Source organism: Acipenser ruthenus, chromosome 16 (assembly GCF_902713425.1).
Source record: "Acipenser ruthenus chromosome 16, fAciRut3.2 maternal haplotype, whole genome shotgun sequence".
Taxonomy (NCBI): Eukaryota; Metazoa; Chordata; class Actinopteri; order Acipenseriformes; family Acipenseridae; genus Acipenser; species Acipenser ruthenus.
This window is the reverse complement of record NC_081204.1, coordinates 22,490,746-22,504,141: the sequence shown is the minus strand read 5'-3', so window position 1 is coordinate 22,504,141 and position 13,396 is coordinate 22,490,746. Positions and strand designations below refer to the sequence as shown.

Here is a 13,396-nt window from a genome sequence, read left to right as displayed (position 1 = left end):
GTTTTCAAATGCTACATTTTCAACAAATTTTCACATTTTCAGCATGATGGCATGTCAAGGTTGCATTTCCAATAGCTTTTGAGCTCCAGGTTGGCAAAAAAAGTCTAAACTGGTGTCCTTTCTAGCTGGGGACACGTCGCTTGGAGGGATCGACAGGGGCCCCGAGGTGGACCTCCATACCGATTTTCAAGTCTTGGGGACTCCCGGAACCCGAGATACAGCACCCTGAAAAATGTCTATGGGAAATCCCATTATAAAACACCTTTGGGGCAACGCCCACCATCTGGCGGTGGGGTGGCGTATGAACCCGTGGCCGATGTCTTTCTTTAGCTAAGACTCTTGTGCACGCAAAGAATGTCCTTCTGAGTTTGTTGGCCCAGGGGTCGTGGAGATACGGGTACGATAAGAGACCACCCCCTTCCCTATGGCAAATCCCATTATAAAAACACCATCGGGGTAAGGCTCATCTAATGGCGGTCGTGGGTCTTACGAACTCGAAGGAACCCATTTTCTTTAGCTAAGATTGTTGTGCATCTAAAAAGAGTACAGAAGCACCAATTTAAGTCCATTCCAAGTGTTTTGTGATCACAGTATCAGCCTGAGTGTATCGGAGCACAGTTTTGCACCAAAAGCGAGGGGAGGCGAAAAAAAGCACTATATACCCTATTCTTTAAGATATCACTTTGCAGTGCAAATTTGAGGAACGCAACCACTTAGCAACTTGCAAATTGGTACTGCAATTTAAAGGCCTGTAGTGTCAGACTGGTAGTCCCTAACTGATTCAAGTGTTTTTGGAATGTTTCCTGCAAAGACTGATTTATAAGAAAAAAAAGAGATTGACAAACAGCATTTTGCTTTATATGCAGAAACGGGCAACTACAAGAGGGTGTCAAACAAGCTGTGAATGTCCCAGGAGGCTACAGAGTACCTCTGAGTATGAATCCAGATGCTCGCAGTACCTGTTCTTAGATGTCCGAAACCACTGTATCGCTGTATAACTGTATACCCTATAAATATCACTTTTTATTGTGTATTTGAGGAACACAACCAATTACAAACTTCATTTGAATTGCTGTGCTATCAGAATATCAGTGTATAACTTTGCTGGGTATTGCAGTGTATGCTGGGTATCAAAAGGCCTTCAAACTTTTACAAAAGGCCGTCAAAGTTACAAAAAGATAGGTGTGCTCCTAACCCAATACTTGTCTTTTTAATTCTGTGCACCCAAATACTTGTAGTTAAAAGTTTTAAGAATTAAGCTTACTGTTTGTTGTTCTGTCCTAAACCAGCAGTTTGTCACCCAGATTTATTAAATAAACTGGGGGGGGGGGGATCATCAGATTATTCTCCATTTTATTGTAACTGAGGTACCATTCAGTTGAGCGAAAATTGTAAAGGGGTACTCGAGCTGAAACCTCCAGATAGAAGGGGTACAGTTTCAAAAAAAGGCTGAAAACCCCTTACCTACAGTATAAATGATCAGGAATAGATAAGGGAAATGCTGACTAATACAATACAATAGGATTTATTTGAAGTTGTTGAAGGGCACTGGTCTCTTAAACCCAGAAGTTCTGATAAACCCCTACGCCTCACTATATATTGATGGACATTACATAAGCAAATGAGATGACCTTTTTTTTTTGGTATACCATGTTCCTAAATGTTTTCTGAGGAGAGTAAAAAATACATTAACTTTGATTCATGTACTCTTAAATGAATTAACGGTCCAGTTTATGGTAAACTGTGCATGCATGACTTAGAAACTCGGCTGTCAGCTAAGCAGAATATCTCAAAAACTGGCCTGAATTCGAAAATGCAGAATTCGGAACGTTATCTGAAAACCAGAGCAGCCCAGAAATTGGGATGTTATCAAAGCGGCCCAGAATTTGGGACGTTATCTAAAAACCAAAGCGGCCCAGAATTTGGGACGTTATCTAAAAACCAAAGCGGCCCAGAATTTGGGACGTTATCTAAAAACCAAAGCGGCCCAGAATTTGGGATGTTATCTGCAAACCAAATCAGCCCAGAATTTGGGACATTATCTGAAAAGTAAAGCGGCCCAGAATTTGCGACGTAAATGAAAACAGGGGCAGTCTATATGTAAAACTGTGATTACATTAGAGATAAACTAATGTATCCTGTAACAAAACTGCAATAGCGTATATATGTTTTATATTAAAATATATCGCAAAAACGATTATAGATATATGCTAGAAAAAAGTACATCACCACAGAAAGCCAATTCTACTTTCTTGCATAACATGATAATTTATATAAAGTAATTCCTCATAGTTTGTAATATCAGTACAGTGTAATACCACATTATATTTTAATGGTAAGGTTGTGGAAAGCAAATCACTCTCTCTATCTGATCACAATGTTAAAAATGCCTGCACGCTTTTCCACTCGTGTGACGACGTATTCATGTGACAGACATGGACCAATCAAAACGCGAGACTGTTATGCGGTTCCATCCCAAAAACCGGGCCTGTGTCATACCTCCACTCATGAGACGAAACTTTGTGAGTCTAACTTCTAAACCTTTCTGTCTTTTACCTGCGATGCTTTTGTTTTCTACATTATTGCCCAGTTCTCGCCCCTTCTTGATCATAACGTTGCTTTTTGTGTATTCTTTTCGTTTTTCTACAAAGTGTGTGAACCCGAATTAACTTTTTGGAAGATACTTCAAATGAGTGCGTTTGCGGCTGTTGGTTTGTGCTGAGGAGAGAGAGCGAAGACCGATTCCTGTAGCCTGTATTTTAAATCAGAAATCCAGGCAAAATGAAGTACAGGTACGTTTAATCCCCCGTTTTAATTTAAGATAATCATATTTATTTTTTAAAAATCAGTAACAAGAGAACTAGCGATTGTTATTTTGTTACTTGTTATAATGCAAAATACTGTAGTTATTTTCAAATTTGGGAGTTTACTTGGTGTTTTTTTTCCAGGATTTTGGTCTTATTTGCTGTTTATCTAGCAGTCGATTTGGTCCAAGCGGTAAGTTATTATTATTTTGTAATAATGTAATAATGTTTTGTTTTTAATAGTGTAATATATTTATTGCGATTTTTTAATGCTCAGTTTCGTTGTGACCTAAGGTCCTAACCGACTGAAGTTACAGAATTGCTTTATTTTTACAATGTTAACTGTGATTGACTTTTTTTAACACGTTGTTTGGAACAGCATTTTTGTTTACTGGTACACAGTAGGCTACTGTATTCTCACATGTTGCGAACCAGTGTTTTAAAAAAAAAACGATACACTATACCTGCTATTGTACCTGAACATCATTAATAAAATCTGGTTGTTCTGTCAATATCCGAACGTGCTTTGTTTAGTATCAGCTTTACTAAACATAGCGTGTTCTTTGAACACATGTTTAGTATTTATAGCCTCCAAGTCCTGTCATACAAGATTACAGTAGCCTATGCAATAGAATGCACACAAATCTGACCTCTATCTATTTGGTACAACAATTGCACGTTTTTTTAGCGTTGGTTTTGCACAATTACTGTAGCAGTGTTAATCTCTAAGGCAGTGCAATAAGTATCGTGCATATTGATAACAATTTTGACGTGATGCTGCTTGCCTGCATGCAGCACAAAGAAATCGGATACAGAAACAACTTTGATATGAACACATTTGTAAGAAATTTCTTTAATATTTGAAGGCTGCAGGTTTGTCTACGCTTGTAAATCAATTATGTCAATAATTTATAAAAAAAAAAAAAAACGAGCAAAACAGCAGTAGTTTATGATACTTGCTACCGCACCTCTTAATACATTGTCTGTAAACCAGACACAGCATCTTCCCGACCTGTCTCTTATGACGTGGGGATTGTGATAGCTAATGGCAAATGCTTCATGCTCACCATAACGAGCCATATCTGTGTGCATCACCGATATTGTTGTTGCCTCTACAATTGAAATGAAAACACTTTGCATTAAATTGTCTGTAGCCTATACCCACTCTTATTACTTTTCAGTTTTACATTAATTCAGAAAATGCATAAGAGAACCAGATTTCAGACTCTACAGGCCTTACTCTGAAGTGGGAACAGGAACAAATGAACTTTCTTGCAACTAAGCTGTTGTGTGTGTGTGTGTGTGTGTGTGTGTGTGTATATATATATATATATATATATATATATATATATATATATATATATATAATTATACAGTATATACTTTTACCATTTTTCACCTTCAGTAAATGCCATTTGCACTAAAATAGGGCCCTATGTCTCACAAGCATTGCAGGACAAAGACTGACTTTTGCATCCTTTTTTTTCTAGCATTACAAAACATCTGTCATGACCTCCTGGTAAATAGGCCCAGCCTTGTTTCTTTCACGTGGTGGGCGGTGGTGGTGTGTGTGTCTCCCTCCTAGGTTGGAATGACCCCTCCCTCACACTATGAGAAATTATACAAACTCACTCTGATATTTCTTATGTGTGGTGCAGTGCATTCCAAAGCGTGTGTTACTTTGTTGTAGTAACTCACTGCATCATTAAACAAGGCAGAAATCTAACCCTTTAAAAAGTATCCAGTCTATATTGTTTTTGGTGTTTTACAAAACTGAATTGCTGAAATGAAGAATTGCTGAAATGAAACAGGTTTAGGAGCAACTTGATATGGGGATTAAATATCAGAGCTCTCTTACCCCATGTGGTCTGTGTAGAGCTCTCAGAATCATGTCTAACCTCAAAGTACAACAGAGTGTAACCATTACCACTTGTTTTATGTGGCACACCACCTGATGTATTTCTTAGACCCATCAGGGGAGGGGTGTTGCAGGGGAACAGTTTAATGGGTACACTCTCGTGTACCTGCTTTACTTGAAGGTTAGACATGATTCCTAGAGCTCTTTTGATCTTGAGTTTTAAAGTAAAAAAAAAAAAAAGCTATCTCACAAAAGGTCAGGCTGTCAGTGTTTTACACAGTTTAAAATGTCTAGTTATTAGGGGCTAGGTGGTGCAGCTGGCTAATTCAATAGCCTTTCAGCTCCGGAGGCTTGAGTTCAAACCCCTCTCCAGTTACAAGTGGAATGAGCTGGGTGGTGAAGGTATAGACAGCAGGGGACGTTTAAGCCACAAAACCATGGGACTAAACAATTAGGCTGAAACTAAATTCAAAATTGTATTTTTTAAAAAGATTACATTTTGGTTTTAAAATGCTCTTCCAGCGATGGATCAGCGTGGTGAAACAGGTGAATGCCGCATGGGATTCAGTGCTGGCATGCAGAGGAGAGAGATAACGGATATGGCATTTGCACAGACAAGGAAACGATGCAACCGCATGTTGTTCAACTGACAATCTAAACAAAAGCATGTGTGTTAACCTTTATAGATACGCTACCCTGATACTAAAAAACTGCTGCAGTTTGAAAGTAAAAACCATACCCACCACACTATATTAAATATTTATGCCAAAGGAAATAGATTAATACTATCTAATACAAGATACCATTACAGTATTAATGATATAAAATCAACTGGTGTTTACCTATCAGCAGCTTGATCACTTAAGTGAAAATGAGGTACATTGAAGCAAACGTTTGGAACTCTGTTAAGATTCTTGGCACAAACCTGATCACGGTAGCAATGGTGCAGGCAAGCGAGACCAAACCCTGTTGGTTCAGTATTTTGAATGATTTTATTTCTCTTTATTTTGTCAGCGATTATTGTTTATTTTAATGTTCTGTTGACAGTACCTGAGTGCAATCGTCCTGTCTACAGGAGGGTTGACATCATTCCAGATGCTTGTCAGCTGACCAGCTGTAGTCTAATTGGTGGTTTCAATTTGCTAGTATCTTTGGGGGTCTGCCTTCATTTGGACAGCATTATTGGAGTAGAGCATGTCTTAAAATTGATATTCGTAGGCAAGCAATAGTATTTACCAGCTCAAATACAAGGTGGCTAAAAAATGGACCTTTTTATTTCAAAATGTTGTTTATCAATTTCATCTTATGTATGAAATGCAGTGCTCCATAATCCAACTCCTTTAACGCTGTAACAGTATTGATTAGTGTCTGCTTACTCAGTATCCCGGAGGTTAGCCTCCTGTGTCCTCTAGTCGGATAGAAAGCAGTCACGTTGACAGTCAAGTTGGTTTACGCACCCCTCAGTTTGTTTTAGCCTCTCTCCCCTTGAAACCGGCTAGCAGCTAAATCGGGCAGTGAGCCAATTCTTGTATATGCTAATTATTATTTTTTTAAACGCACTGTTTATTAAAATGGATGCATTCCACAGTCCTCTGTTAAGACAGGACTGCATGGTATGTATGATCATGCAGTCGGGAGAGTGCAGGATTGCATCCAGCTGGTCTTAGCTGGGGAGCCTCCTGCATTGTGGGTAGGAAGATCTAGAGGGGCGGATTCTCACTTCATGAGCAGAACACGTTTCTCTTTGTGTTTTGTTGTGCAGTTTTTCACTTTGAGGTTAAGTCTAGTTGATTACCCCTGTTAAGTATCATCTTAGAAACAGTTACCGTGCCCAGTGCTGTAAGTAGAGCTATCTTTCCATCTTCCTGTCTTTAATCCGTGGCAGTGTGTCTGTAGTGGAGATGCTTTAACTAGAAAGGTCAGTGACCAGCTGGAATAGAATGCTTTAGAGAGTCGGAACATAAGCAACATATTGTGCACCCCACAAAACCAGGAAATTAATTCATTACACCTAGTTTTGTAGCTTCTTAATTAACAATATTGTTTGTAAAATAAAAACCAAGATGAAAGACTTTGATTGTTTGCCATGGTACCTGGAGACGTGTCTCTTTGAAGTCTCTGCTGTGCATTGTGTTCCTGGCATTCCATTCGAACATTCCAGGCTGGCTTGGTGGAACTTGTTCAGAACCTCTCTGCCTAGGCCTTGCTTTCTGTGTCTCCTAGAATTTCTCCCCCCTTGCAACTTAACAGCAGCTGATTGGTTGCAGTGGCTTGCACTCCGCTGGCTGCCTGATGGCAATGTAACAATTTACCAGAAAAGAAAGTTGCTCTATGTTCCACCACCCTGATGGATAGTTCAAGCCAACCTTCAATGGCACTAATTATTTATTTATTTATTTATTTGCTCAGACCTTCTGTCAAGCAAACAGGTTTAGTGGAGCTGCCATGCATGTATTTTAAAAGGGGTGTTCTTGCTGTAATTCTTTAAATGAGACAACAAGTATTATTCATCATGCAAGCCCATGTATCTTTGAAGTGATCTTTGTGTACTTAAAAAGAATGATTGATCTGCCCTCATAATTGTTACAGCTAGTCATGGAATTATGAATTATAATTACAAGACTCCTGCAGGAATACTCAAAGGCCACTCCCTGATACCCAATGAAAACACCCTGGGCCTGCAGAAAACTGCTGCTAAAGCCACAGCCTGTCTGTGCTCTTGAATCAGCAGCGTTTAGCATCCTTGCTGGGACTTGAACTTCTGACACTGGGGTGAAAGCGCTGGCACAGCATGGCTCCTAGCTCTTTAATTACCCAATACCATGGGCAGAGCTTGCATTTTTCAATTGAAATCCACACCACAGTGGTCGTCAGTATACATGGTTTTGCTGCCACAGTTGTTACATTAAAAGATGGGCAGTAGGACTGTAAGCACTGGGTAGTCTCAGTGGACCCCTCGGTCAAAGCTGGCCTGTATTTTGTTTGAGGTTGTGGATACCTTAGTATTAGCAGCTGTGTTTGTACGTGTTGGTGGAAGGCTAGTATTTATTTTATAGATTGTTACAAAACTGCTATGACCTCTGGTTCACTGCTGACCCTCAGTGGCTACCTGGATACATCTGCAAAAGAGAAAGTGAATGAAAACCTATTGTCATACATTATAAGGTTGTTCAGCTCTCAGTTTGTGAATGTAGTTTTATCCAGAACTTCAAATACACACTATCCTAAACTCTGAGGTGAAACTTGTAAGTCAACCGATGTTTTCTCAGTGGTGATTTTCTTCAGGTTTTACGTCCATAGCTTTTAACAATGACGTTTTAAAGTTTCAGCTAATGCCTTGTTTAGCAGTGTAATACTACTGCAAGGGAGTGCTCAAAATGTTTATTTTCTGTGGTTCAATAATGGAAGCATAGCAAGCAAAGCCCTCCAAAAAGTGTATGTCTTGGAGGCAGGCTTTTCAACAAGTGGAAATGCACATTCTTTACATTGTTTTGTTTCAGAGGATTTTTCTTGAGTATTCAATAGTGTAAAACTTGCCCCTCAGCTGTTTGTACCTCTCTCTAGAGGAATCTAGAGGTCAGTTTGAACATTTGTAATTCTAAGGTAAGAAAGAGATCTGGAACGCTGCTAGCAATGATCTCTCTGAGGCGTGCCTCCCAGTCTCTGCTGTTTCCAGGTGTTCACCTCGGGCGATGTTCATTCATCTCCGCCCAGCCTCGTCTTCCTCCTTCTCTCTCCAAGAAAAGCAAGACAAAAAAAAGAAATGTGCGCGGCACACTTACAGCATGGTGCCAGAAGGAGCTTTGTGGCTTCGTAATTATCTTAACAAGTTCTAGAAGCTTTGTGTTTTCTGTTTCCTAAGTCCTCTCTCGACTTTACACAGTGGTTGGGAGGAGATGATGAGTCAAACTATAATTGGCTGTATAATAAAAGTGGCAACTCTTAGTTTGTGCTGAGCATTACACTGCTTTAGTTTATGTGCTAGTCATCACTGTCCTGTCTGATTGTTTTAGTGTGGGGTTATGGGATATCTGCTGTATGTCAAGGAGAGGGAAGTGGCTTAAGGTTGTGTTTAGCTCAAATGGCTATGCAACAAGTTTGTATGCAGCTTTACACAAGCTGTCTAAAAATAAGTATTCTATGCCCCTTCTGGTGTTACTATTTATTGCTTTCTGCCATGGAATTCTTGTCCAGTGATTGTGTTTGTATTTTTGTACACTGATTTATACTCCAAGTAGCTCGTAATAGAAGCCGTGCAGAATCACGGCTAACACTCAGGTTTGAGCATCTGTTTGCTTATTAATTATCAGTGTGTTCTAGAGGATGCTGACTGTGCTGTAATTGCCCTGTTACACCAGAGCTCATTTTCTCTCGCATCTCTCAAACCTTGTCTTGTATGCGAGCCAGAAAATCCACAATGGGCTGGAGAAGGGGGTTGCCCATTAAAACAGAGCCACAGCAGGTTTCTGTTCTCCCCCATAATTAATGCTCTTACTGTTTTTGGCAGGAGAAGGTTGGTGGTTTTCAAGTGAGGGCTCATTGTTAATCTTATAGGCTTGAGGTGCCTGAGTCCACTGTTGGCAATTACAGTGCAACCAAGAAGTTGATGGAAGGAATTAGTCCTACATTTTTTTTAGATTTTTCAGGGTTATTGAATTACTAACACATGTGGAACTGTGTGTCTTTGATCTCTGCAGTCATTAAACAACATGCAAATTAGTTGGGTTCCCTGTTCACATTGTTAAACTTGAACACCAACTGCTCAGCAGCAGTAAAACATAAATCGGCTCTCCAGTGGGGCTGTGCCTCGACTCGTCTGGCACTGTGGAATCCCCTTGAGGAAAAAGAAAACCTGAATGATTCCAGGAACTATTATTATTATTATTATTATTATTATTATTAGTGTTGAGGTAATAGGAAAATGTGTTATCTTGGCACATTCTTTTGATGAGAAACCTAACAATAAAGATAAAACAAACGTTTGTCTTTTTGCAGCAAGTATAACACTTAATCCATCCATTTGTTCCTCATCATGTCGATAGAACAGCTTCCAGTTCGTTTCCTGTGCGGCACAAGACCAAGGATTTGCTCCTGGTGTCGATCACAGGCTGCTAGTTAATCTCTACACACAGAAGTAAACGATCCTGTTCAAAGTCAAAGAAACTGTTTAAAAAAAACAGGTTAAAATGCAAATGAGCTTTGCCTCTTTAAACTGGCAGGTACAGTAACAGTTCTGGAGTATCTCTTCTACTTTCACCATGACAGAGGATCAGCCCTTCCCGGTAGAACATGTTGATGAATGTGAAATGCACACAGTTAAGGCAGTTGAAGTTTTAATTGAATGAAAGGTAAAAGCAGCTTAACAAAACTACAGACATTAACCTGTGGACCTCACTGACCGCAGAGGTCTGTGGGAAAGGGTTTCCTTGCCAGATTTAACTGTAGAAGGTCTGCTGTGTGTTTTTCTAATTAAGGACTGGATGTTTTGTGGTAAGCCATAGACGCTGCATACTTATGGTTTTAGTAGTTCTGTGTTCTGGAAGACTGCTGGCTGGTGTTCTGTTTGTGACTCTTTCTGGAACTCTTTTAAAACTATTTCAGTGTAGCGTTGTGCCTCATAACTTTCAAAAAGGAGTTTTATCATTTATAACAAATATGGCAACGTGTGTGTTTTGTAAAATGTTTTTTTTTCTTTTCCTGAGATTACAACTGTGCTTGAAGAGGATAGTAATAACCTTCTTATGCTGCAAGTGATAACAGGAGCATTCTTGTTTAGGTCACAGAGTGACATCATGACAAAGGAGAGAGGAAGCTTGTGTAGCTGAAACTGTCTTCAGGGGAATATAAACAAACTGGAAAGCCAACAGTTTCTGAAGCAGAGTACATAGAATGGTAAAACTATCAGAATTTGAATTCCATCAGCAGTAACGGTCGGTAGCTATGGGTTACTCGCATTCATATCCCACAAACCTGGTTACAGTGAATACGATGACACCACTTTATTGTTATTTTTATGAGAAGTAAAAAAATTGGAACAGTAGCAAGAATGTAAATGAAAGTATGCACAGTAGTGAACTATAAAAAGGAAGAAAAAACAGTTTGTATAACGTGGCCCACAGAGAGGGCAACATTGCTGACTTGTCTTACTATTGCTGTATTTTCATCAGCCTAACACGAGGGGGAAACTTGGCACACTGCCCTTATTCCCCGTACCTAGCATGTGAGTACTGGAGTACACTGGCTTTGGTTCATTACCTCCTCCAACAGCGATAAAACATCAAAACTCTCACTGCACCTGAATACAGGCAAGGACAGAAGCTGCCAATACACAAAAAAAAACCTTACCTGTCTAATGACTGCGACCTGTAGTCTACCTTTCACTTAAGCAAAAACTCAGTGTGTTTCCTTGTTAATTCCATAAATTAAAAATGAAACAATGTCTGAAGAGGTGTTTAATCCAGACATGGAGCTTGGTTGCTATAGAAACACAAGAAAGAAAATGTCTCAAGCAGGCATGAGGGTTTGGGCGTGTGTCTGTGTGTGTGTGTGTGTCTGTGTGTGTACTTTTCTAAATACTGATTCTTGAGTCTGCAGTTTTTTTTTACAGCTTCGTAAGTGACCCTGGCATTGGTGACAGAAAAGCACAATAAAATGCTGGAGCTGAAACCTCTCCTGTGGGGAGATATTTCTTGGTTCTTCTATTTTTCCCTTCTTTGACGAGGCCCTGCGATATTGTTCCAGCTTTCATGTCCCGCCTTCACATACTCCAGACAAGTTCTGCACATTTCTGGGAGAGGTAGCGGAGGAGAGGGGAGCGGGGGATGAGTTTGAAAAAATGGACAAAGCTGCAAAAAAAAAATGTAATCCTTCAGGATGTTCTATAACCTTTTTATAGGATTGTGTAGTTGTTATATGACAGTTGTAAAGCTGTGGATGGCTAGGTATTAATTTGTAATTACACAAGAATAACCTTTGTCCTATACGAAGTGGGTTGTTAATAAACCGTATATTGTAAATCTATAAAAATTATTTAATCTGGATGAGGAATCATATTCAGTCCAAAACTATCTATAGATTATAATATATCTATAGATCTATACCATCAAAGCAGATGCACAGTTTAAACTGATGAAGGCACTAGCCTAAACTTTTGTCTGCTTGACTTAAAGAATTTAGTATTGCCTATGGAATCCTTAAAAGATCACATGACTCAAAGAAGACACACTGATTGGAAGTTCCCATCCGCTATTGCAAACATTGTGAAATCACCTTATCCTATCCACATCACCTAAATAATGCTTGATCAACACACTCTGGAACCGCAATTGTTATTCAGTCATGTTTTCAAAATGTGATGATCGTGCTTTTTTAGCTATTATATATATATATATATATATATATATATATATATATATATATATATAAATATAATGAACTGACTTTTTTTTTTCTTTGGCTGTACACAGCTAAAGAAGGGCTTTTGTCCGAAATGTCCTGAAATACATGATTTTTTAAAATAATTTTAACTTTTTGTGTACATCCAAAATACAAACCTTTTCAATTTTGTACAGTAATACTTGCTTTCAATCTCTATCTATCTATCTATCTATCTATCTATCTATCTATCTACATACACATTGCTTAAAATATATATTGTGTCATAGTGTGTGGGTCTGTCATTGTAATTAATTTATATTTACACAATTCATTTTATTTGTTGGCTATGGTAAGGATCCTATCTGATCAGAAAAAAAAACTTTAGAAGTCACTTTGAAAGCAGGTTTATAATTGTTTTGCAAATAGGTTGTTGGAAAGCTGCCCAGACTCAAAGCTGCTCAACAAATCCCTAAATTCTACTTTTAAAAAGTTTGCTTTGGGCACAAACGGCAAAACAAAAGCAATATAGAGGGTACAGTTTAAACCCAGTGGGTATATATTTTATACAATGTTAAAACATGTTATCGAAAGCTTCTGAAGAAATATGCACAATGCTCTTGCTTTTAAATCTACATTAAAAAAAAAACGTTTCAGGCTGTGCAAATTCCTTCAGCAAGTGTTTGTCTTAGAAATCTTTTTCAAAGCAGGAAAAAAAAAAAGACTTTCCTGTAAAGTACAATTTAAAGACGAAGCCCCTAATACACAGACCACACACTTTCACAATGTCTTCTTTCAAAGCTGCAGTACAGCTGGTGTCCACTGAACTGATTTTTTTTCATTAAACTGGCAATAAAACATTCACCAAGGGGATGCTTACCGTACCAGATGTCATCCGATTTTTTTTTTTTGTGTGTAATTTGAAAAAGCCTTGGCTGTACAGCTTAAAGCTTGGAAATGTACAGCTTGGAAAGTTTTTTTTTACAGGACAATTTTCGAAATCTGGCTGCGAGTACATTCGTATATCAGTGATATTGGGACTGTCTCAAGACCACCTTGGTGATTTTTAGTCTGTAATGCTGATGTTTGAGTGACATATTCACGGCCAGTGACATTGGTAAGTAATTGGGACATATTACTTATCCAAATTAAAACAAAGGTCGAAGTTAATAACAGGATTTTCCATTTTGCTGTGTTTTTATTGAGAGCATTTAATTTTTAAAAGACCGGTCATTCTGTGCACGGAATGACATTTATACACAACATAAGAGGTGTAGGAATGTTTGGAAATGCTGCTCTGTGATTGGCTGATTTCTCTTATGTGATTTATAATGTACGGTAATAAACACTTTCAATTGGG

The 13,396-nt window shown here is 38.7% G+C and overlaps 1 protein-coding gene across 3 annotated transcripts in view; it reads left to right on the top strand.

Moving 5' to 3' along the window:
- The first annotated feature begins 2,445 nt into the window (after nt 1-2,445).
- Nucleotides 2,446-13,396, top strand: part of LOC117430504 (collagen alpha-6(IV) chain-like) — a 105,692-nt gene continuing 94,741 nt past the window's right edge. For 2 of the 3 annotated variants that reach the window (XM_058989066.1, XM_058989063.1), the window contains exons 1-3: nt 2,446-2,522; nt 2,652-2,792; nt 2,949-2,997. In XM_058989066.1, coding sequence (XP_058845049.1) covers nt 2,782-2,792; nt 2,949-2,997 — 60 coding nt within the window. In that variant the 5' untranslated portion in view covers nt 2,446-2,522; nt 2,652-2,781. The other variant, XM_058989065.1, reaches the window with a different exon arrangement.